Source organism: Cricetulus griseus, chromosome 5 (assembly GCF_003668045.3).
Source record: "Cricetulus griseus strain 17A/GY chromosome 5, alternate assembly CriGri-PICRH-1.0, whole genome shotgun sequence".
Classification (NCBI taxonomy): Eukaryota; Metazoa; Chordata; class Mammalia; order Rodentia; family Cricetidae; genus Cricetulus; species Cricetulus griseus.
In genome coordinates, this window is record NC_048598.1 from 105,954,957 (window position 1) to 105,971,471 (window position 16,515).

At 43.8% G+C, this 16,515-nt stretch overlaps 1 protein-coding gene across 6 annotated transcripts in view; it reads left to right on the forward strand.

Annotated features, from left to right (window-relative positions):
* The window catches only part of Efcab11 (EF-hand calcium binding domain 11), a 185,256-nt gene that overhangs the window by 139,524 nt on the left and 29,217 nt on the right, over positions 1-16,515 (forward strand). For 4 of the 6 annotated variants that reach the window (XR_003486141.2, XR_004770378.1, XM_027419093.2 and 1 more), the window contains one exon: positions 12,316-13,319. The exons of the other annotated variants lie outside the window; for them this stretch is intronic. Coding sequence is in view for 1 of the 4 variants with exons in the window: in XM_027419092.2 (XP_027274893.1) it covers positions 12,316-12,394 (79 nt within the window). In the remaining 3 variants the exon portion in view is untranslated. Of the gene's footprint in view, positions 1-12,315; positions 13,320-16,515 lie in introns of those variants that run through there. 6 annotated transcript variants of the gene reach the window in all.

The window sequence follows — 16,515 nt, forward strand, 5'->3', positions numbered from 1 at the left end:
CTCTCCTTTGCTTATTGCTTGCTGACTCATAATGATCAGACTGTTTTAATTACTGGAGGGAGACTCACATTATTTGGTTCAACATCATTATTTTTTTCAAGTTCTGAATCTTATGGAATATTTGTTTTTTCAGATGAATTATAGATTTGATTAATTGAATTTCTTTTAAAAAGAACAAGTAAACAAACTTCTACTGTTCTTCTGTTCCATCTTATTAAAAATGTATTCTACTCAAAAACCTTATCCATATCAGAGAAAATAAGCATTGTTTGACAATCGGGTCTTTTTCTGAGTCCAAGGCAGTGCGGTTTTGCAAGGCAAGCTTCCCACCAAACAGTGGCCAACAGTGTTATTAGCAGGGCATCTACAAATGGCTCAGTGTTTGTAGTTCACATTTCAACTTCAACTCTATTTGTTGCATTAGCAAAATCAAGCTCATTAAGCTGTATTCTCTGAGCCCATCTCTGCGAGCCCCTGAACCCACTCACACTCGGCACTCTCATCTGGCACTGTGTAATCTTTCCTGCATTACACTTGAAAGTTCAGCTCACTCCGAAACCTCCAGTCAAGGATGTGAACTTGTTGCTTTCAGGGAGGCCGCATCTGTGCACTGAGCCATTACGCCATCTGTTAAAGTGGTCAGAGTTCATCTGATTGTCTCCTTTGTGGACAGACTCGTACTGTAAGAGCGTGTGTTATTGAAAACATAATTTTCCTCATCATTATGCCTTCTTTCTAGCCAGATCACAACCTGCTAGAAATCTATTGAACGTGGAGTGAAAAGCTCTCCAGAATAGCTGTTCTTAAGAGATTAAATGATTACCATCTCTGTCCCATTTCTTTTATCTCATAATCAAGTTCAAGATGACACTGGGTATCTCAGCTGAAGTGATTATTTGAAACAGAAATGGCTTTCTCCCCTTCATGCTTCCTGCTGTTGAATGTCAGGTCTTTTTTCTTTTCATTTGCATTTTTATTTGTGGATGATTCCTTAGGCCCATCCACAGGGTCAAAGACTCCAGCTACTGTTTTTAAGTGACTCACTGAAGTTGGGTTGCTTTTTGAATGTTCTCTAGTCAAAGATGCTGATTGTATGACAGAGCTCTGGTTCAGACCCGACACGTTTTAGAGCTAACTCAGACTTTATCATCTAGTCATTCAGATTGACAAGTGAGGAGCTAGGGATTGGAACTGCTAAGAGATTTTCCAGTGGTCACAAAGCCTTCTCCAAGGTTACAACGTCCTGGAACAGCCCAGCTCAGATAGGAACTCCTATCTGGGCAGTTCCTTGGCATACCCAGAGGCAGCCTGACACAGCATTGAGGATAGAGAGAGCAAGTGACCCAAGAGTCCAAGAAGCCATTTTTTTTAATGATTAGTTCAAGATGCTGTGTTGTCTCTCCTCCCTATCCTTAGGGCTGCCTGGTCTCTGCTGTTTTCTTTTATCCGAGTTTCTTTTCCAGAGAACTGAACTGAAAGAACAAGATAGCATCAGTGTTGGTTAGCGACTCTGCTAAAACACTTGCTACAGAAGAAATATCAGACTGCCTGCCGTATGTGGGAGTCTGGGCCACATATTGATTGTATTTATCCCCAGGCCCATAAGCAATAGGTAATTAGACATCTAAACTTACATTCTTTTCTCCTTTTAAAATATGTCTAACTTGATGATTCCTCATTCTTAAAACTTAATAATTAGGAAAAAGTGAGTCTTTGTTTGTTTGTTTGTTTTTGTTTTGTTTTTCGAGACAGGGTTTCTCTGTGTAGCTTTGGAGCCTATCCTGGCACTCGCTCTGGAGACCAGGCTGGCCTCGAATTCACAGAGATCCACCTGCCTCTCCCTCCCGAGTGCTGGGATTAAAGGCGTGTGCCACCAACGCCCAGCCAAAAGTGAGTCTTTTAAGATAACATCATTTTACCAACCATGCTTGCATTTTCCATCAACTTTTCCCTTTGCTTCGGCTGGAGGATCTACTTTATCAGATTAAGAATAATACTTAGGTTCTGGACAAGTGGTTCTGCAAGTAAGAGTACTTGGGCAATCATGAGGTCCTGAGTTCAAGTCCCCAGAACCTTTATAAAAAGCCAGTGATAACCCCAGCTCTGTTGGGGTAGAGATGCAGAAGAAGAACCAGTGGGGCTTGCCATTTGCCAGCCTAGCTTCAGGTTCATCAAGAAACTCAGTTTTAAGAGAATAAAGTGGAGAGTGATAGAACAAGATATACTCAGTGTCCCCCTCTCCTCTGTGCCCAGACATTCATATGTATGTGAGTACTACATACATAAAGCACACACAAACACCACAGTCTCCCTACAGCTGAGGATGTAACCTAGTTAGTAGACTGCTTACTGGGTATCCCAATGCCCTGAGTTCCATGCCCATCAGCACCATGTAAAAATCCAGGCATGGTAGTTCATGACTATAGTCCCAGAACTTGGGAATCAGATGCAGGAAGAGAAGAGGTTCAAGGTCTGCATACTGAACTGGTGGCCAGCCTAGACTACATGAGACTCTGTCAATAAATAAATAAATAAATGTATCATAAACAGAAATCACAATAGCTGCAACCAGCAAGTTGGTTCTTTAAATTATAGAACTAAATAAAACAATGATCTTGAGACGGCATCTAAGAAAAAAAATCATAATGAGAGAATATTTCCCCCCAAAATTACAGTAGTCCCATTATCCAGGATTTTACTTTCCTTAGATATAATTATTCAGAACCTCAGCCCAGGAATATTAAGTAGAAACTCAAGAGATGAACACTCTAATAGAATGCCATCTTCCTTATCCCGTAAGTCATTTCCTTGTCCAGCATGGCCACATGTGCACTCTAGCTGCCTGTAGCTAGTCACTGTCCTTGTTGGTGAGGCCTACTTTGCTTTTGCTCACAGCTGTCCCCATATCTTAGCTCATCCGAGGCAATAACTGTGTGTTGAATAAATGCATTTGTGGGAATAAATTAATAGTGGCCCCAATGTGTGACAGTAATAGTGGTAGCAATTTCATCATGATGTCGAGTTATCAATGTGCTATTGTGCTGTTCGTTGATGTGGTTAATCTCTCTCACAGTGCCTAATTAAACATTGCCAGAGATACTCGAATGTAGCAAAAACATGGTATACAGAGGACTAGATGCTGTCCATGGTTTCAGGCATCCACTGGGGGCCTGAGAAAATATCTACTCCATACAAGGGGGAGGCTACCCATATTTATTGTCTCGTCTTCCCAGGTTTAGAAAGGATTGAAGGCAGGATACAGGACATATTAGGGTGATTTCTCTTGCCAATGGAAAGGAGTCTTTTACAAAAGGCCTGAAATACCAAGGTGTTTATTGGGTCAGAGACTAAGAACCTTCACACAGGACAAGGATCAGGTATGTTTTGATAAACTATAGCTCCCTTGGCTGTTCTGAGCCTTCCTATCCATGTGGACAGCCCCGTTTTCAGCTGGCAATCAGCACTTGAATGCCTGTGCACAAATTGTCAGCTCTGTGTACTACTGGATGCCAGGGCTGTGTGAAGACTTGCACCCTTATGGAAGGAAAATGCTGTTCACATCCCAGATGTCCAAACTGGAAGAACCTCTCCAGCTTGCAGACAGAATCTCCAGAATTTATTACATTTGAGTCAACTCTTTTCCAATCACTGGTGTCCAAGAAAGGAATGCCAGGTATTAACTGGCATAAACCAATCAATTCTTGAACCAAGCACTATGGTAAGCAGGAGATAAGAGTACAGTGATTGACCTAGACCAGTTCAGTCCTATGTCTAGACCTTGAGGTTGGGATCTGTCCCACTAATGTAATAGCTGCTACCTAGCAGAGTGGGCAACTTGGATATGGGGGAGTAACTAATGGCAACCTCTTCATTATTATTCCTAACTGCGCTTGACGCTAATGAGGCCCAAGGAGGTCTCCATGGCTTCTTAAATTCTTTATTCTTGGTCTGGTCTGGGTACCTTGTATTATTCATAGTTTATCCAACAGGTCCATCTAAACCTGTTGGGCTCTCACCTGTACCTCTACCTCCCAAATTGTCCTGTGAGGATCTTATATTCAGGTGTGTGTTGTCTTCACAATGAAGGGTTACTTAAAGGCTTAATGTTTCTATTTGTTGTTGACAGATGAAATATTATTGAATGGATGTGTATGCGACAGTGATGAGAAGTCTGCTGGTATGGCTTTCTATAACTGTCATTTCAGTTGTCCACAACTTCAAATTGAGCTGTCTTTGTAAAGGCAATATTTAATTTGTTCTAAAAAGCGTTTTGAAAATAGCTGAAGATGGATCTGCTTCAAGTCCTGAGATCCTTTTCGACTAAATGAGAATCTGAAGTGACATGCTTGGGCTGATGGCAATTTAAATGCGCCATTCAAAGGAACTGCATCTCCCAAAAGAAACCTTCTATGGTCCGAGCCTGGGTTCCTATTGAATGCATAGCCTGCAGGAAGATTTGAGTGTATGTTATGGTGAAACAAGGAACAACACAAGTGTCTGCTGTCGAGTTCAGTACTACAGTGAGTGACACTGGAACCATCAGTGAACCAAAAGAAAGACCTCAAAGTTTATGTCCAAGAGACAACGATTAATAGTTTATCCACTGAATCCTGTTGCCTGATTGGTCAACGGTGGCCCTGTAGGGCCATAAAACCATTTAGTTCTGTGGTTTATGTTTGTGTGGGTGCATGGGCACACATGCCATGTATCTGAGCAGTCCCAGGCAAATATCTAAAGATACCTGGTGCAGGGCATGGCTGAGGCAAAGTGTTCCCAGCAACAGTGTGAGTAAAAGTGGGGTATAGAGTATAAGGTGAACACAAAGGGGCCAAGTATACAATGAAGAAATTGCCAGACACATAGACACCCAGGAAAGACCAGAAATTATCCCATATCTCTTTAATCTTCCCTGTGCGTCTGAGTGGCTTTTCTTAATGTGTGTCTTTAAAAAGGTAAAATTAATAAACACATTACCAACACAATTGCTGCAGAGCCCTGCAGGACTCTCATCAACAAAGAGGCTAGCTCGCCAGTGGAGAGAAGCACCAGGGCCCTCACAAGAGAAGGCTGCTGTGGGGGAAGCTGTCATTACCGCATCTTCAATTGGCGGGTCCTCTCTTCCCCAGCAGGGACTCCTTGCCTGGTGGATAATTTTTACTCTTCCTGTTCTGTCAATATGACAGTTTTGTCCCTAACAGAATGGCAGCTTTGACTTTCATTGAAATTATTCCATACAGAACCAAAAAGAAAGAGATGCGCTCTCTCCGTTTCCTCTTTTCCAAAACTGCCCTCCATAAAAACTTTTCTCATTTAAATTTTTGCTTCCACGCTGAATTTCACATTCATGTTTCAAGAAAATCAAACACGGTGTCAGCTTTCAAAAACCATGCTTGATGATGGCAGTGACTCACATAATTACTGACTGTCAGTGTGCTTGCTATGAACACAGAGATGTCTGGCAGTCCTGCTTCCAGCAGCAGGAGCCCCTCAATTCGGGTCTTCACTGAGCTGTTTTCCATCAGAAACCTAGGGTTGGCCAGACACAGTATCGGGCCATCATCTGCATCATCCATTTAGGAAGCACGTGCCTCTGGGGAAGCTCAAAGTACTTGTTGAAGAAATGTCTTTGAGATATTGATTTTTAATCTGTATGTCTGTGTGTGTGTGTCTTTGTGTGTCTTTGTGCGTATGCATGTGTGTATGATATATACTGTGTGTGCATGTCTGCGTGTATTATGTGTGTGAGTGTGGCACACGTATGTGATGGTACAGGACAGAGGACAACCTTCTACCCTGCTTGAGCCAGGATTCCTTTTTGTTGCCGTACATCACTACATGTACCAGGAGAGCTGGCCTGGAAGTTTCCAGGGATCTATCTCAGCCTTACATGGGTTCTGGAGATTCAAACTCAGGCCTTCGTGCTCCTATGTCAAGTGCTTTATCCACTGAGGCATCCCCCAGACAAAGCAATTGTTTTAGTACATTTGGGTTTATCTAGAATATTCCCAATGATTGCCTCAAACCATGGTGCCTTTAGCTCAGTAGTTCTGAACCAAGGGAGACTTGGTCTTTCCTCCTGCCTCCACCACTCCAGGAACACTTGGCAATTTGGGGAGACATTTGTAACTGACATCTAATGGATAGAGGCCGGGGACCCTGCTGGGCATCCACTGTGTATAGTCACACCTGTTGTAACACAGCACTCTTTGGTACAAAACTCTCGGCCGAGGTTGAGAAACCCTGCTCTAGCTCCTGAGGACCTGTGCATTGGGAAACAGGCTGTTCCGGATATTCAGACTAAAGAGAAAAATAGGTCATACTAGGGAGCGCTTTAGTGTCTCCACCTTTTTGTGTATGGAGGCATGCACATGGAAGTCTTGGGTATCAGTCCACCTTGCTTGAGACAGGGGCTGTTTGTATTTGCTGCTGACCCACAAGATCCCTGCAGTTCTCCTGCCTCTCCCTCCCATTTCTCTGAAGAGCACTGTGATTCCAGAGGTGTGCTACTGTGTCTGGCTCCAGGCGGGTTCTGGGAATTTGAACTCTGGTCTTCATGCTTGCACAGCAGGCACTTACCCGCTAAGCCATCTCCTTAAGTAATACTTTAAGACCGCAGTAGCCATCACCCCATCATCGTTACTCTACTTAGCATGGAACCTCTAACTTCCACGCAAATGAATATAGATATTTATAGGATTGCAATTGTAACAAAGATACTAGCTTGCATTCTTGTTTCCAGTTTAAAATGTCATTTTCATTGTCTTTATGCCGTTTTTAATAAAGAACATTGCATTGTTTTAATGTAATACAATCTATAAACCTTCCTTTGTCTCTTTGTTTCGTTTCTCATTTTTCCTTAAGTAACTTTGGAAGAGCCAGTATTCCAGTCTGAAATCTGCCTTTGGAAACCTGCCAAGAGCTACTCTGAAATGATTTTACAACAAAAACAACTTTTCAAGAAACAAGTATTTTCAGGGCATTCTAAGAAATGGTTCTGATAGAAATGTTTTCTATAAGAAGCAGCTACTACTTTAGAGAAACACTCATTATTTGCATATTTTTTTTATTAAAGTAAGCACTCTTGGGGTTGGTTAGACAGCTCAACTAATTGGATGCTAGCCTTTCAAGCACAAGGACCTGAGTTCGATCCTTGGAACGCTCATAAAAAATGTTTAAAAAGCTGAATGTGGTGGCACACATTTGTAATCCAGGCACTGGGAGAAGGAGACACGTGAATCCCTACTGCTTTGTTAACTAACTAGCCTCACCTGGGTGTCAGTGTCCAGGCCAGTGAGATGCCCTACCCCAAATAAAAAGGTGGACAGCACCCGAGAAGCAACACCCAAGGCTCATCCTCTGGACTCCTCATGCACCTGCACATACGTGTACACTCCCATGTATATGAACACACACAGATAACGTTAGTTTTCCCTCAGAAGTCAGTAGGCAATACTGTGGTCTGTGAGAGATCACAGTGGGAAACCTAGGCTCCCTGAGGCTCAGACCTCACAGCCTCTGGTTAGGGAGGTACCTACTCTGGTTACCAAAGTCTACACAGCATCACCAAGAGACAACTCTGATTAACCAATTAGGATGTACAGGAGAGAGAGAAAAAAAAAAAAAAAACATCAATTCGCTTCTAATGTTCATGAAAGTAACCGTAAAGCACTTCTTACTGTAATACAGTAGACGGAAGAATGTTTGTTTTAGAGAAGTGAAAACATTGGTATTCAGTGGGGTGGTCTATCCAGTCCTATTAAAGTCTCATTGCACACAGTCATTGAAGGTCTTCCTGCGCTCCTGAGTCCAGAGAGGATTGCATAGAACCCCATCCTATAGGAACCTAAACACTTTTCAAGATTCCTGCGTATTTCCAGAGAGCATCTGGCCCTCCGCTCTCTTCTGTGACTTAATTCAGGTGATGAACCACACTACCATTCCCCACATGCCTTCCTCTTCCCTACTTCTCCTGCTCAGACAGCGCTCTCTTTGGTCCTCTCGGCCCCTGACTACAGGCACATACCCTCAAGCTCCTCATAGTATGCGTATCCATCACAACCCTGAGTGGAGGTCAGGAAGATGCTACTCAGCACCGTGGATGCTCTCTCCTGGTGAATGTATCAGTTCACTGGAGGGCTTTTGGTGTCTTCTCCATCTCCCTGTGTGGTGTACCCCCTTCCTGCACCTCTCTTCCTGCATCCCTCTTCCTGCGCCTCTCTTTTCTCCTCAGATTTTCCTCCCAAAAGCTCCTCAGTTGTTCACGGGGAGTCACACATACAGAGCAGCCAGCTCTCTGGAGTCCCTACTGCCAAAAGCAATTCCAGGCAGGTCCCAATTATGCATCTTAAAAACAAATCAAATGGCCTTTAATGTCATTGGACTTGCATTCTTAGAAAGCACTTGTTACTGTTAATAGCAATCTATTTTCCTCCCATGCATCTCTATGAGCTCGATTCCTTTCAACAGCCCATTCTAAGCCTTGAGCTTAGATACGTGGCCAGATCTCTACCAGAGAGGGTTTCCTTACTGGTTCCATCATGGGAAAGTAGACTCCATATCCTGTTAGTGTATCTAGCCTTTTGATATGGTGACATAGCATTGTCATCTATGAAGGTCATCCTTGAGACCCACATAATCAAGTCGCGCGCGCGCACACACACACACACACACACACACACACACACACACACACACACACACACACACAGAGTCTCTATCTCTCTGTCTTTCTATCCCTCTGTGTGTGTCTCTGTCTCTCTTTCTCTTTCTAATAATGTTTTATGATTTTATGTTGAGCCATATTCACAGCCTCCCTTGGCTGCACATGGATGGGCCTTGGATTGGATACATCTACCCATCCTGCCTGACGGTCAAGGGATTCCTTCATCCATCACTGTTATGCCAAGTTTGTGACACCCCAAAAAAGACCACCAAGGATCTGACTCACTGATGCAAATGCATAAGGTTTAATGTTAAGTTACAAGCCTCAGCAGGGACCCTGTCCAGCAAACTGGCACAGCAGCTACAGGAAAAGGGTGCCTGGCCTCAATTTTAAGGGGTTTATAAAAGGAAAAAACCACAAGCAGGGTGGAACTTACCTTGGCTGTTCGGAATTGGGTAAGAGTAGTTGACCTTTGGATTCATTGACATGGGGGCTAGGGATTTCAAAATTGATACTAACAGTTGCTGACAAGGACAGTTGTGACAAGAAGCTGTATTTGCCAAAATTAGTCATTGTCTGACCACCTGGATGGGGTCACTTTGTCCAGGGTGGGCACAGTTTGAGTGCTCCTTGGAACGGTTTATGGTTCCTTGACTGAAGCTGAATCAGCCTTGTGCCATGCAGCGAATTTCTCAAGTTGGTTTTTTCTGAGGATGGAGTTTACCTTGCTCTTACAATCAAAACACTCAGCAGCCTTGTTGTCCAAAGCCCATCTCTCCTGTGGTTGTCCCCATGCTTACTCTGCGTTTGCTGAATGCAGCTGAGCACACAAACCATAGTGGACTTATCGTGAATCTCTGGGTGGTATTTGGAGGTGGCTTCTTCCCCATGTTTTATTTCACTGGCTGCCTTCCCGACGGTTGGCAGTGGTAAGTTATTCAATCCCAACACCTCCTGGGAGGTAATATTGTCCCAGGTTCCCCCAGCTCCATTTACTCCACAGATTCATTTAAGCAACACACCACAGCCATTGCCTGCTGTGAGCTAAGAGGTGGAGACAGCTGTGGGCAAAAGTCCTTGCACTCTTGGAGATTATTCCTAGTAGCGCTGAGAGGCGATGAGATATTTTGGTGCTGGACATTTGCAGAGTGGCACTGAAACAGTATGTTCCGGTTTCAGAACCAGGGTCGAAGGCTTTACTGTACACAGAAATGATATTCCTTCCTACTTAATGGCAGTCTTTCCCTCGTCATGTCTCCAGCCCTCCCCACCCACCTGTCTGTTCCTATCACACTGTGACTGAGTGTGGTGTCCTCGTCTTCCACAGAATATTTGTGTTGGTAATAAAAACTGTATGTCATATAGCTTTTAAACTTTTAGCTCTTAAACTTCAACTTCCTGTTTGCTCAAGTTGAAAGGACCGGACCTGTTCATATGTGTGAAACAGGAACAAGCATCAGCTATTGTACCACGTCTCATCCTAAACATAAACAGGATGTATCAGATATCTCTCCATTTGGTATGGGAACACATGCCTTCTCTAAGCCATATAGATGGACTTTCCCCTTTCACATGCTTGGTGACAGTGTACCCACCTTCCAGTGGAAAGCTGTAGCAAAGACAACAAGAATAATTAAATGTTAATACAAATAACAACAGGTTGCTTACAGGGGGAAAAAATGGGCAGAGGGATTCGCTTTTCTGCAGTCTCCTGATGCCCCATTAAGTGAGTGAAAACACACTCAAGATATCACCAGAAGCAGTTTGTCCTAAGAGTATTCTTCTATGTTATTCGCCCTGTGAGATTTATAGTTCAGACATACCAATTCAGAATAGAAAGGGAGAGAAGGCTGCTCATCTAATCAGATACGTAGGCACTATGAAGAATCATCAATTATCTAATTTTATCGAAGGGATGGTTTATATCCGTAGTCAGTGATGTGCGATCCTGTGATTGTTTTAAATCCCTTAGAAGAGATCTGACATTGTGCCCTGCATGCTGGGTAACATGAAATCACCATGCATATTTCACCAAGAGATATAACAAGAAGAATAGCCTCCACGGTATGCAGTCATTTTATCCCAACACACTGCAACACGGTCTTTGCCCTGGGGCAGAGAAGTAGGGTTTTTTTTTTTTTTCTCTACTTCAAAAGAAAGAAAAATTATCATCACTCTATCCAGAACCATTATAGACTTCAGAGACTTTGGCATGAAATATTCAGAAAGTTTATTTTAGAATTCAATATTTTAAAAGCCTGCTTTAAAACTATTACAGTGATTAGTGGCTTTCTTGCTTAGGCCAGTCTTTGCTTTTAAAAGCCCTGTGACATGGTTGCTACCATTGTTTTCTGCAGAACGTCATTTGCCTCAACCGCAGACGCTCAGAAAAAGGCATGTCCTGCATTGTTTCAGGATGTCCCCAAGAGGAGCTGGGACCATGCCCGTGTGTTATCCTTTCAGACATGCTATTTAATAGCTTTTTTCCTGGTGGCAGAGCTGATGAGTTGCTGCTGGCCATGTTTTGTGCTTTGGGTGTACCTAATCTTAGAATGTGTGCCATTTTCTGCTGCCTGTTCAGGGAGCAGAGCCATGTCTCAGAGGTTCCAAGGACACCCCCTCGGAGGCTTCCCACACCCTTAGTCAAGGGCTCACATCTCCATCACTCTTGATAGGAATTAGAAAAGCTTAGTATGTGTATTGCGAGTATTTCACGGTGATTCCAAGGATATGAGTGAAGCCAGCGAGGAAACACGCCGTGCAGGAACTTCTTCCTGGGTGGTGTCTTGGTTATATAGGGTGACAATGGCAGGAGTCTATGCAGCCCTGACTTCAGAGTTTCACAGTCCTTGTTTGAGTTGGATTTTAGCTGCTCTCCAGCAGCGTGCTCCTTAGAGAAGTTTTAAGTCTCCTTAAGGCTCAGTAGCTCTGTGTGTAAACTGGTTCAAACCCAGAACTGGTGCTAGAATTCTGCAGTCTTAAGGTGTAAAGACAGTGGTGTGTAGGACATCAGACTTTGTTGTCATCACCGTTGGCTGCTAAAACATTTTCCTCCCATTTATTTAATCTCACATTTTGTTATATGATGAGTATATGTATGTGTATATACATATGTTATGTATATAATATGTATGAGATCAACACATAGAACAATAATCGTTCCTACTTTCGTTTGAGACAGGTTCTCATGTAGCCCAGGCTATCCTCAAACGCACTGTGTAGATGAAGATGGCCTTGATCTTCTGATCCTCCTGTCTCCACCTCTCCAGTGCTGGGATTATGGGTGTACACCACTATTCCCAGTTCTGTGCAGTGCTAGGGTTTAACTCAGGGCTTCGTGTGTGCTAGCCTCACACTCTATCAGCCCTGGCCCTTTATTCCTCCCTTTCTTGTAGAGTTTATACATTTAGATCCATCCCTCAGACACATTCTGTGTGTGTTTCTGCAGGTTTTTATAAATGCCCCTTCTTTCCTCCATACTTTAGTAGGAGTTAGCCATGTAGGGGAGGGGAGCACAGGCACCACCCTTGCTCTTCAGATAGGGCTGCTCCTCCCTGGTGCTGACACGCAGAGAAGGGAAGACTCCAGTGTGCTCATGACATGGAGGTGCCGACAGGAATAATGTGTGAATAACTTTCCGTGTCATTTTCCAGGGAAGCAGATCAAGATTCAGACGGTCACGTCAGCTTCAGAGACTTTGAGTACGCCATGAACTATGGACAGGCAAAGTGAAGCCAACCGGATGCTTGTGGACTATACTTTTGGCAAAGCTGGACAGATCAATGAATTGTAATCTAGTTGAAGGTCATGCAGACCTCACTCTTTTATGGTGCTGTGTGTGCTTGTGAGTAAACTCTTAATTATAGTTTTGGATGCTGATACTGGAATCTCCTTCTGTGTTGCTAAGAGCCCTGAGTCAGGCTGCTGTTGCTGGCCCTGCCACCCAGTGATTTCTTCCTTTCGACTCTTATCAGCTCTGCACTCGTCCTGCTGTAAGATGGAGGCTCTGCTCACATTCCACCCCTCGCCTGCCCAGATCCCTAGCTCTTACCAGCTCTGGGGAGGGTTAGCTGTGTTCTGCTAGTGGTGTCATCGTCTTTCATTTAAGCTTGCTGTGGTCCAAGGAATGAGCAAATGCTAGGAAAACAAAGACTTCTCTTATATAAAGTCCCTGGAGTGCAATCAGTGACAGGGCACTGACTGTACCGAACACAGGGAACAGCTCAGGCCAGGAAGCCAGTCATTCTTTATATAGAGAATGCAATTGGCGTCTTAATGGGCAAAAGAGTGTGACTTTTTGGGTCCCTTTAAGATAGCCTGGACCTGGGCTTCCTACTTGAGAGAATCTAGCCTGAGCTGGCTTGCTTCTGCTGCATACTTCTGGTTCTAGGTAGTTTTGCTGGGCACCTGAAGCTTCAACCATCCGGAACTGTTAGGAATCTCTACACTGTACCGCGCCCCTAGAATCCTATGACTACTTTCCTGAAGCAAATCGAGACACTGAGCATTCAACATAACATCTATTAAAAATAATTCTGAAATACTGATATTGCCATTGTAACTCTTGGCAGATCTCACAGCATTAACATTTGTAAAAGAAATTAATGTGATTTGTTTTTAAAATGTTAAACATTAAAAGATCAAGCAGAAGTATAAATTAGTGGAGCAATCATTAAACAAGCTTCATGCTCATATAAATTATTAGCAGATAGCCTTAAGAAAAACAAAGTTTTTAGCTGTGATAAACCAGAGGAATCCAAGGATATGGGACAACCAAATGAATTCGACTAAAATCTAATTTGTTCTCCTAGGTGGGCCCCTAGGAACATACAGTAGAGATGAGCCAAGCTCAGGCTTTCTCTGTTGCTTGTGACAGCGGGAGTGACTATGTGAGGAGTATCCAGGAGCGCCACTGTTTTCGTGATTTCTCTATAAATCTAAAATTACTCCAAAAATAGAGTTTGTTAAAAATTAAAGGCTTATTCAAACATTCATAAACTAAATGAAGAAGGAATGAAAATCATTTCTCAACATGAATGAAACATTATCTCCAAGACAGAAATGGATTACTGGTCTCATTGAGACGTGTATGATTTTGTTCACAGTGTTCCAGTTGGACTTTGTTCAGCAAGTGTTTTCATCACAGTAGACAAACTGAGTCATTGATCCTGATCTCAAAACATAAAGAGAGATGTTAGATTTCTTAAATACAAAAAAAAAAATCGCTAATAGTATTTATTTTCAGACCCATTATTTCAGTGACAGCCAGAGTTCCAAACTTGTGTGTTGCACTTTTGTCTGGATCCTGTCTGTCCTTAGCAAGGTGACAAGGGAAAGGGAAGAGTCATTTCCTACCATGGATGTGGGAAGCAAGAGGTGAGCCTGGGAATGCCTATTGTGCAACTCCCATGACTCTAGATTAGACAAGGCATTTTATCTCAATGACAGAAAACTACCCAAAGAGAATTTACTTTGAACAAGGAAAAAGAAAAAAAATCACTGAGCTAACTTTATAAGACCTAATAGAGAGAAGGCAGGGGTGCAGGTAGGTCCCAGGGCCCACAACACTATCAGCACCTCCAGATTCCCGCTTCTTCCTGTAGTTACCAACAGCCTTATGCCATCCTCAAAAAGAACTGGTCCATGCTCCATCTAGATCCAACTTCTGAGCATCTAGGGATAGGCTCTGGTTGACCCCACTCAACTCTGGTTCACCCAGAAGGGATGGACATGTCCCCAAGGACTCAAGTGCATGCAGCCAGGGCTGGTCATAGAGGAAGATGATGTCCTGGGCAGCCTTTTAGGTTGGGACCTCTTCTAAGATGCACCCCACTGAATTTGCTGCTCCAGAACATCCCGGCTCTCTGAGGAAAGAACAAAGCCAGAGAAGCCACCCACACACCTTCCTCTCCTTACCCTCTTCTTGACTAGGCAAGGCTTTCTCCATCCTCTCACTTCCAGAACCCAGTCCCCCGTACCACTGCCTGTGCAGTGTGACATTGCTGGTCTGATCCCAGCAAGCTGACAAACTCAGAGGACATTGTAACTATGAGTGCAATTCAGGTGCCCCCCTGAGAGGCTTCACAAGGGATATGACTCAAGGGTGGGCAGCAGACATGTTTTCAGTCACGTGGCCTGGAAAATCCGAGCAGCTGGTTTTCAGTGAACAGAGAGGGGCTTAAAAATAGATGGTGACGAGGGGGGGAGCCGGGGGAGGCAGTAAGGGAGAAGCAGCCTTGTGGTGCTTGGTTTCTGGTTAGAGCTCACATGCAAGACTCAGGACCTTTGGGTCCTGTGAGGTAACTGCATCCTTCCAATAAATCTTTCCGCTCAAGCCAGCTGGAGTTGCTTTCTGTTATTTGAAACCCAGAGAGCCTTCACTGCTGTAAGCTTGCAGCCAAGGACAGAGTCCTGGGTGACATTAGCATTGATGGGGCAGCAGAGAACACTCTTCTGAAGAGAATTCGGAAGCAGCAGTTGAAGATGGAACAGAATAGTGCCACCGTTTCCATCCCAGCCTATCTCTGAGCCCCTCCTTGGTCCAACTCTGGGCTTCCCTTGCTACTGCAGCTTTCAGAGTGGTTGTCCACAAGCTGCAAATGTATGGATACACCAGCTCAGTCCCTTCTCTTGGGTCTGAGGTGGTGGCATGGCCTTTGGAGTCCTCTTGCAACCTTCACGACACAGGTTTGTCATGGTATTTCTAGGCTCTCTTTTCCAATTTCTTGTCCCAGATCCAGTCTGTAAGTGAGAGTATTTTCCTAAGTCCCCTAACTGGCCAATCGTTCCTGATCAACACAGTCTCCAAGGATGATTTCATCCTCTGTGTGAGTCCAGTTATCGATTTGACTGATACGACTCCATAAACAAGACTTTATCTTTGATCTTGACCTCTGCTCAACTCCAAGCCTGTGCTTTTCCTCACCAGTCAGACGTTCCCACCTCGGTGCAGACTCACTGAACTAAAATCAGATGCATTGTTCCCCCCAATTTTCAAAATTGTTCTCCTAGCCTGTGTTTTCTATTTCTGTTGATGACAGCCTCCCTGCACATCCCCCACCCAAGCTGTCATCCAAGCCAGCTGCCTCGGAGTCTCCCCTTCTCCCCATCTTCCTTGGCTCTGACATTCAGTCACCAGATCCTTTTGACATTGTCCTTGTAAATCATTCCTGATTTTTTTTCCATTCTATCCTGATCTTTCTGCCCATGCACTTAATCCTGGCCAGGTCTCCCATCCAGTAACTTGTTCTTTTGCTTGTTCATGTAAAGTGAGTATAAGGTGTATACAAATACTGCTATCAAGAAATTTTAGTCTGGCATGTCAGGAACCGTCCCAAAACACAGACAAAATGACTGTCCTCTACTCCAGACCTTCCAGTCACTATCTTTTCTATTGGACAGTGGCTAATCCTGCGGCTCACCCTTTCAAAGCCTTCTCCATTGGGGTATCAATTTATATTTTCAATTTTGTTGTTCATGACTCACCCAGCAGCCACAGAGACAGACAAGCACAGTCCCATCACCCCAAAACACAAAAAGTGCAACAAATCTTTACTCAAAGTAGAACAGTAATAATCTCAGGGTTAATATCTGATGAGATAATAAGAAAGTAGAACAATAAAAAATAAATAAAACTCAGGGCCTTGGAAGATAGTCTGTGCTCACAAGCATGAAGACCTGAGTTGGATCCCTGGAACATACAGAACATACATTAAAAAGCCAAGTGTGCTCGTGTGTAATCCCTGCACTAGAGAGAGAGGATGGTGTGTAATCCCAGCACTAGAGAGATTGGATGACCCCAGAGCTTTCTGTCCAACCAGCCTAACCTCACCAGTGAGCTCAAGGAGTGAGAT